General features: G+C 38.6%; 1 protein-coding gene across 1 annotated transcript in view; it reads right to left on the bottom strand.

Annotated features, from left to right (window-relative positions):
• Positions 1-2,858: 2,858 nt before the first annotated feature.
• MKX (mohawk homeobox) overlaps positions 2,859-9,661 on the bottom strand; it is a 43,136-nt gene continuing 36,333 nt past the window's right edge. The window contains exons 5-6 of the mRNA XM_082754116.1: positions 3,284-3,317; positions 2,859-3,165 (exon numbers count right to left, since the gene is read on the bottom strand). Coding sequence (XP_082610242.1) covers positions 2,979-3,165; positions 3,284-3,317 — 221 coding nt within the window. The 3' untranslated portion in view covers positions 2,859-2,978. The remainder of the gene's footprint in view (positions 3,166-3,283; positions 3,318-9,661) is intronic.

Genomic DNA, 9,661 nt, shown 5'->3' with positions numbered 1-9,661 from the left:
GGCTGGTTACACTGGGCTGTCATTACTGTGAGCTCTGAACTTCTAGATGGGCTGATTGCACCTCCTTTGTCATTAAGACCCCACATCCACAGTGTATCCATGCATGGTACTGTGGACAAAGGTAGTCCACATTCAGAAAATACCCTGTATGACTAAGGCCTTTCCAAACTTGTGAACCTTCTCCAATGACTCAGGACAGTGTTTAGCTATGGTTTCCCTCTGCAGTCCTCAAATGTGGAGGATTTATCAGCATCATGCCGTGTTGTCGTTAGCAGTCATTAGCCTAAACTCGGTGGGCATTTTCATCGGGAACATGCTAAACTACTTTGCATAACTGTGCCTGTCAAGCTGTATTAAAAGGCTAACACTCTTCTTTTGCCTTTGCCTATCACATGCTTATATCCTGTTATGGAGTAATCCTGCCTATAACAGGAAGCCAGAAATGCAAATGACTAAGGACAGATAAATGAATATTTAATTCAAACCAGCAAGATGTTGTTTGCAGTTATTTATTTTACTAAAATGGTTACATATGTTGAAACAAAGAAGAGCAATAGTAATAATGTTTGTTTTTCCAATATCATAAATAATTATTGAGTCTTCATTAGCTGTTGGCTCAGCACTGATCGTGATTCTTGTTATTTAAAAAAAGACACACAAGTAATTCATTAGAATCTGTGTTTTCAGAAAACTCTAAAGCAGCAGTAGAAAAAAAATAAATTAAAGGAAATGATAACAAGAAATTATGCCAAGTATTCTTAAATTTAAAACCCACTTGGTGTGTTTTACAGATTATTCTTTGTGCTTTGATCACTTGAAAAAAGAACCATGAACAAGTTATTTATACTATGGCTTGTCTTCTCCAGTTTTACTCCAGAGAAGTCACCATAGGTACCTTTTTTACATAACAAATTTTGTTGTCATTTATGCAGACAAAAACACTGTGAGTATTCCTAACAGAAAAGTTTTTCAAAACCATCAATTTATTGTCATAAAATATTTAATACCAGAATAACTTATAATAGTATGAACAAAAGTGAAGTATTAACTCTCTGCTATTAGTTATAAACTCACATTATTATGTCAAAATCCAGTAAAGTATCAAAAATTAATGCATGGTATCTTAGACACATAATGATGCAAGTCAGTAAAACATACTTCAACTGTTCATACAGTCATGACATACATTTCTTGCTTGGCACTTTAAGTCAATGCAAATCAGCAATTTAGAAAACAAAGTAAAAATATATATGTACAAAATATTTTCATATCAAATCATTTTCATTGTACACTAAATAAACCCAACAACATGTTATGTTACATCAAGAAGTTTTCTAAGAAGTCACACCAAGGCTGATATTTGCAATGTATCTTGATTATTTTAGTGCAACTGGAACAGCCTATACTTGCAAGTTAGTTTTGTCGTTAGCACAGTCCTGCTTCCATTGAAGTGGGAATTTGGCCATTAAACTCAGTGGGAGCAGGACTGAAGTCTTATCTTGTTCATTGATGGCTCACCAAAAAGAGAAAAGGGGAGAGGAATAAGTAGGAAAACACCTGACAGGATACCCACAGGAAAAAAAGAATCCAGATCTTAGCAACAATCATCTCTTTTCCAGTTTTCTGTAACTGTTTCAGTATAAATCATATTTGGCTTTGCCACTGTAAATTGCTTTCATGTAAATTCCACTCAAGCAATGTAAACCTCATTAGACTATTGTTATATGACTTAAAAATAACTTGTACACCCTAGAAAACCCTTAAACATAAACCTGGTTTTATGCTAGTTATTATGCTCAACAGCAGTCAAGTTTACAGACATGACATTTAATACATTTTAGTATCTACTTAAAACCCTCTCACATTAAATGCTGGGATTTTTCAATGCTTCAAGTCCCATTTGTGTTTTTAGTTTGGGCTTTGATAGTGTATACTATAGCTTTTTCTCACTGAAATGTGAACTGTCAACCAACTGTTTTCATGTATGCGGTACCTACAAAATAAAAACATTCAGAACACATTGAAGTAATAATTTCCACCATGGAAACTTTTTGAGCTCTACTGCAAATAATAAACGGCACTATAAATTCAGTTTTGTACAAGAAGAGATTGATTTTGTTTACTTGTATAAAAACTTCAGTAAGTCACTAGCAAAGCTTTAAAACAATAGAAATTCAACTTGGATTTACAGCTAGTCTGGCTAGAACCTCCTCAACTAGAAATCTTTAATAAGCAACATGTCTGGGAGTGTATGTATAAGAAGTTCAAAATAATCTGAACAATTAACTTATTTCCTAAATTTGTGTGTTCTAGAGTATTGCACTTTTCAAAGGAATGATTTTGGTATTTTAATATACTGCATATACAGGTAAGAAACATGCATAACAACCTCATTGTCACTTTGACAAAACATACTGTACAATTTTTATAACACTGTTGATTAAAAAAAGAGAGAGAGAAAATGATGTAACAATTTCATTAAGACTTGTCAATTCATTCAAGTCTAATAAGCACAATTCTCCAGGGCTTCCAGCAGTAATGTGTTTAGCCCTAGGCTGCTTAAGCCCACTTGGAATAATATACAAAGTTTAAGCATTATGGCATTGTCATTTTGAGGCATAATACTGTTGTACTATGCCCACGTTATAGCTTATTTTTTGAAAGCAAGGCACTTACTGTAATAGCAATGCAAACATCTTATGCGCACTTTGATTAACATAAAATAAGTTAATGTTTTGATAAAAACAGGTTTTTTTTATAATTTACATGCCTTTTATAGAAGCAATTGAACATTTCATTTAATACAATGAAAACGTCTGAGTCGGAAGGAATGTTGTTTTTTTTTTTTTAAACTGACCATACTGTAAAAGGGGGCCTATTTTCCACATTTGCCTCATATCTGTGAATCTGATTTTGCTGAAAACCAATCCTGTAAGGAAAATGTCCGCTTGACAGGAAAAATAAAAAGGACCCATCTCTTAAAACTGCTGAACTAATGGCACTTTGACAGTCTTTACTTCTGATATATGTGATGATTTCTGAATGATGCAGCTGGTAGTTCCCTGCAGTTTTTCCTTCCCTTGGGCGAGGTTCGTTAGGGCCATGGCTGCGTTGATCTCCTTCCAGTATGTTTCATCTTTGCTGGTTCCTTTTCTGTTAGCTGCGCTAGATTCAAGCAATAACAAATATTTACACATATAGCTTACATACCTACAGTGGCTATGTGATGCTAATAAAACTGTAATAACAATAATTTTGGAAAATGGCAAATTTCCTTACTCACCTTTCACACTTATTTGGTCCATTCTCCAGAGTTTCTGAAAACAGAAGGAAAAAAAATTATGTCCATCTTCCTCTAGTATTTTTTAAACATGCAATTTCATAAAACGGTCACATGGAAAAATAATCCAAGGTTAATTCCAAAATAGATACCAAATAAAATCTTTGCTTGAACACACATAAAGGGTCAAATTCACCCAAGTATCTCTCTGGCGAAATTCGTGCTGAGCTTGGAGCAGAGAACATGTCAAAAAACCCCACTCTGGGGAAATTTCTACCATGAGAAGGCTCCTGTGCCATGACCTTATAAAAACAGGCTTTGGTGAGGCAGAGCCTCACTGATCCTTCCCAGCACCACACCAGTAGAACCAGTGCTGAACCTTGTCTATTGCCAGCCCAGTCCAGGGAAACGTATTTTACTTATATTGGCAATAGTGAGAATAAAGCCGGTCTTGGAGGTTCACTTAAGTTTTGTAGGGTGATGGAGTGAATTTTTTCATCCATAAATCCCAAAGACATAAGGAATTAAAAAACTAAAAATAAAAATCAGTTTCATTGCCCTGTAGTGAATGCCCTCTTGTATGCACTAAAAATAGGACTTCTACCCATACACAGATGATGTGTGTGGTTTTTAAGGCGACCCTTGCCCAGGCTGCAACTCAGTCCCAAAGGCAGGCTGAGAGGGATACAAGTAACAAGCACACGTGGCTAACAGCCTTCAAAGGAGAAATTGCATCACAGGCATAAGCTACACTTTCCCATCAAGAGTCACATTTGTTCATTCATTAAGTCCTCGCATCGCAGAGAAGCCAGAAATATTTACCGGGCAGAAATGTGTAAGCGTTATTCAGTGGGTCTGCTATCCTGACACAGAAACGCATTATAGGGGATTGAGAAGCTGATGCCTAACTGCAATACCTATGGAGAGTGAGTCAAACAAAAGAAACAGCTTCGGCATGAACACTGGTGGCTACACAACCAAAAGGGCCCCTAAATCTCATAAAGAAGTACACCACTTCACGAGGCTAGATTCCCAACTGGAAATTCACCTTATTGCTAGATTTGAACAGGATTATAAATTAAAAGCTGATCCGTTCTTTAAACAGAGCTTCCAGCAGAGTGGGTCCCAAAGCACATTGCAGCCCTTGCTAGCTCTACTTTTACGAGTGGCTGCACCCCACAAGAGCAGCCAGTTGTCTCATGCAGCCAACATACCAAACACCTCGGCACAGCCGCGCTCCTCAGCACTTGCAGGTGAGCAACACAGACCGCAGGCTCACCAGAAGAAATGCAGGCAGACCATCTGCAATTTCAGAGGTCAGATGTTTGCCAAGCTGTTTGATTTAACAGGACTCCAGGCTTTTGCAAAACAGAGTTATAAATGTCCACAAATGACCAAGTCCTCAGGTTTATATTCTGTTCTAAAACAGCACATCTTAAGTCAGTATCTCTTGAGCTACCCTAGATCAATGCTTGGGGGGGGGAAGTTCAACCTATGCAGAGGAGAGATTGAAGGGGAAAAAAAGAAACATTTGATCTGCAGAGATATACTGAATGACACCAAAAGTCTCCTCCTTAATGCTGTACTCGGCTAGAAATTGTTTTTCAGCCCTGCTCCATTTATTTTTTTAAATAGAGACAATTTTAAAGAGGAGCTTTAGGATTGAATAGGTCAGTAGGTATAGAAATGGAAATGGCAAGTAATAGAGAATGTTATTGCCAGAGCAAACCTGGATATAAATACACCTCTCTCAAGCATCTGTCAGTTTCTTTTGCTGTTGGAAAATATTTCCTATGAACAAAAAAATTGCTTGTACAAACTTCTGAGGAAAGTAGGTGTGAATGGTGACACACATTCCAATTCCAGCGTTTATTTGAAGGAGTATTTGCAAATATTTTTTAGTGGTGTTTAGCCAGCTCCAAAAGAAAGCGACTTGCCCACAGTATAAAAAAGCAGTACCAAAGCTAAAAAAATACAATCCAGGAGCAAAGAGTTACACCTTCTTTAATTTTGCTGGAGGACAGAGGACTTTTTTTTTTTTTTAATTCCATTCAGATTTTATGTTTTTTAAACAAATAATTTATGTCAAAGAAATTTGAAACTAGGTTACAGTAAAACTATCACTGATAATTTGCAAAGCTCTTGCTAATAACTGCTGTAAAAGCATGTTAGTACAACGAAGTCTGAAAATCCATCATTTAAATGCACAGGGCCCCTTTTGCTTGCCAAAAATTCTTTTCAGCTATACCAAACCTATGACAGCATATCTTCATTGGCACTGCCATACTGTCCCAGGAGCCCACACCTGTCTGAACAGCCCTTGGTGAAGGAAATGAGTATTATCACCATTTGTGGATGGGGATAGCCATACTGAGAAAGGCAAATGGTTCTGCAGGGAACACTGATCTCCACGTCCCTTTGACTTCAGAGGGAAAAGACCATTGCCCATGTTCCTAGGCCTTCCTTGAACTGATCTTCCTAGACCTGATCTTGCAGGTCAAGCCAACTTGATCCAATTCAGAATGAAGAGATAGTCGTGGGTTTCATCTCACTTGCCATTAACATGCCATCAAAAAGTTATATATCCTTATCTATGCTAGTTGCCTGGACTCCAATCACAAATAAGAGAGATGTCCTCCAATAAGTTGTTTCAGCTCACCTATCTAACACCTCAGTCCAACATCCCTGAGCTCTCCTGCAAAACCAGACAGCACAGCTCTCCTTCATGGCCACTTCTTCACACGGGCAGCATTAACATCCACATGCATATACTGTGAGCCAGATGAGAGGAGGACCACATCTGGAGATTAAGCCAGTGGTGTAGCTATGGCCTGAACTGCTTAGCTCAGCCTGGAAGAGTTGTAGCCATGTCTGGCTCTTCACTGACAAGAGAGAGAATGTTGATGATAAAATTTTATCAAGTTAAATAATGATGTGAATCTTGCCCAACATTTAGCTTAGTCTTCATCTTCTGCAATCTACCTGCTCTATCCCCAGCTACAAATTGAAGCTTCTAATAATTAAAGCTTCTGACATTTACATGTATGTAAAACAATTACACAGTGTATTTCAACTGTATAAGCAGCATGGTGAGACTGCTGCATGAATGTAACAGAAGAACAGCATTCCCAGTATGGTTTTATTATACAAGGTAGAACCATAGCTGCCCTCCCCAAGCACTGTGGTTATCTTTAATATAATAACATTCCCAAACAAACTATAGTTGTGCTTTTACCTGAAACCCAAATCTATCAGCTGCTGATGAAGGTGATTTGTTCTGCCTCAGAAAGCAAGGGACTTTTAGCATACATGTATACTGACATCCTTAAAGGAAATCTATTTAACATTATACATCTTTTTGTTACAAATTCTGAAATCACTTTAAAATGTGGAAATCACTTTAAAAAATGGAAATCTTAAAGCATTATGAAAATGGAACCACCTATAATTGGGGATTGTCGTTTATACTTCACTTTCTGCTGTTTCATTCTGCTTCCAGTTGTAAGCATCCAGAGATTCAGTTTTGCCTGGCCAGGAATGTCTCATTCTGCTCTCACCATCCGCCCAAAGAAACCAACGAGGTAGGATATTTGTTCCCTCTTGTTTATAATAGGAAGTCACTATAAATCACTTACCGATGGAATCCTGTATACCTTTCCATTAGTAGGAGTTTTCAGTATACAGTTTACCATAGCATGCAGTGCCAAGAGTGTAGTCACTGGACAATACCAGCTTTGTGATACAGTATGGTATTTTTCAGGACTCACTTAATTATTAATAATACATGTAACACACACACACACACACATATATATATATGTAGGGTTTTTTGTTTTGTTTTGTTTTCACCACAGAATTTCTTCATAAATATTCACTAGCTGATCCTGACAGCTCTCTTACAAGGTAGCTTGCAGTCCCATTTTAGCAGAGATGGAAATGAGTGTCAGAAGTCCAAAGACAACATGGCTAGGCAATACTTTGACCATTTCAAAAGCATTTAAGAGCAGACTTCTCCAGGTTTTCTCCTATATTTAAAACCTTTTCTATTTTCTTCTGCTATCGGAAAGGCTCACCCAAGGAAAATAAATTCCAGTGTTCTCAAAGGCAAACTCTCCACAAACTGGACAATAACATCACTTTCCTTCAGTATGCTGCTATTACATTTGACTGTTATTTATCAAAATAATATGCAAACAATTTACAAGGAAATCTACAGCTGTATACATACACAGTACACTTTTAAATACTGTATCCAGTACAAGAGAAGAAAGCCAGTGTATAAATACTGTAGCACATGTGTCTACTCCAGTTTACAGCATACAAAGGCTCTCTGGCTACACAGCATTGTAGCATGTTCAAGTATTTCAGAACAATTCAGACCCTCATAGTTCTCTAAGCCCAGACTCATAACTTTCATATACTTGGATGCCTCTAGGGGTGTAGTAAATAATGTTAATTGCAGTTACATTTTATCCCTTTGATCTAGGAATTTTGATTTAAGAATATCACGTGTGTGATGATGAACTAACTTCAGCTAAAGGCCCTGCAGGGAACAGTGAAGGAAAGACTGACCACTTATGTAGGACCAAGAAGCATCCACGTTACTCTCCTACTCAGTGTTACTTCCACACAGTTCAAACTGAACTGCAACAACTGGCTTGAACCTCTACTTGGTGTTATCAGGTAACACTGAGAAAGCAAAAATGGCTTGAAACCAAGAGGGGAAAGAATGTGTGAATGAGAGAACGAGACAGAGAGAAAAGGGCACTAAATATTATAAAGTGGGGAGAAAAAAAAAAAAAAAGGACATGGAAATCAAGATGCTGTAAGGGGGTCCCACATGACTGTAATATTTCTTGAAGTTACTTAAACATGTACAGATTCCTTATGACTTACACACCACTTATTCTAGCTCAAAACAGAGGGGAAAAAAAAGAACTGCTGGCCTCAAATGGTGAATACTATAAAATATTTGTCGGTTCAATAAAAGGTCCTGTATAACTTATCTTCATTTAAAACTTGGCAGTGTTATTCAGCTGTTTCTCTCTGCCTCTTCTGAACTTTCTCTTGTTGGTTTTGGAGACTCTGGCTTAGCATGTGTTGACTAGCATTTTCAAAACAAGCAAGAGGAGGAAAAAGAGGGAGTAACAGGAAATAAATGGGGCAGCTGAATGAAAAATGAAGTTTACATATGTGAGTAAATTAGTGGTGAGATGAGGTATTTCTGTAGGTCACACACACAACACACACACCATCCCTTGACTGTCTAGCACTTTCCAAACCACAATTTCAGGACATATATGACTTTCAGATCTCTGGTTCTAAAGAACAAAATTGGGTTAGCTGTATTTAATATTTCCCTGCTCTTCTACATCGATCCACCTTCTTTTCCTCACAGAGGATCCCAGAGTAAATGATTTATCACACAACATCACAAACACTCTCCCACATCTGGAAGGGAAAGTGGCCTAGCACAGGCTGCTCAGCAGGGCGGGAGAGGGGAAATTGTAGCCCAGAGCTCCAGGCCAGGCCCTTTCCTCTTACGAGAAATGTCATTCAGCCTCAGTAAAAGACTGTAGCACCTTCTGAGAAATCCAAGCACAGCAAGCCTCAGCTCCTCTAGCTTGAACTGGAGGAAGCAGGAGTTGGCCTTCCCATGCTTGCACTTGTGGTACTCCCATTCTGAGTGCCTGATGTGGACAGACAAGGGAACTTCTGAATGCAGATACTGCTCAGCCAATGAACCACCCCACCAAAGACTTTCTAGACATAAGCAGGACTCATCTGATCCAGCAACTGGCAGGGCAGCTCTTAAAGCCCTTTTCTTTTCACACCATCCTCCCATGTTTCCCTGTGAACACCAGACCTGTTAAGGATGAATTACGGAGAAGCACAGACAGGAAAGGGAAGAAAGTCCCCATTTGTGTTTCAGAAGACCTGAGGTTGCAGTCATGCTGAGGCATCATCAGGCCATGGCCTCCATGTATGCCTGGCACCCATCAAAGCAGGTCCCATTTTGGGGGGTACACTGGGTTTCTGCTGACAAGGATTTATTAGTATGTCCTTTTTTTTGGGTAGGAGGAGAAAAGTTGTCAGAAACTTGCAGGATCAAGCTCTAGGCCCAAGCTCTAGAGAAAGCTCCTTTTCAGCAAAGCTTTCATTTACCACTGCTCACTCCTTCTTCTGGGAGGAGGTGGTGGAGCAGCTTGCTGTGAAGTCACCCCACAACCCCAATACTTCGCTTCTTTGGCTTCACAGTTAGACCAAGAATAACGACTGACCTGTCACCAGCCATCATCCATTCAGATAAGCAAACTGCACAATGACAACTTCTGTTCACAGTCAGAGTAACAGCAAATACTTTCTCGGGTTCTCTCTGGG

The sequence above is a fragment of the Aythya marila genome, assembly GCF_965140915.1.
Source record: "Aythya marila genome assembly, chromosome: 2".
NCBI lineage: Eukaryota > Metazoa > Chordata > Aves > Anseriformes > Anatidae > Aythya > Aythya marila.
This window is presented reverse-complemented; position numbering and strand designations above follow the sequence as displayed.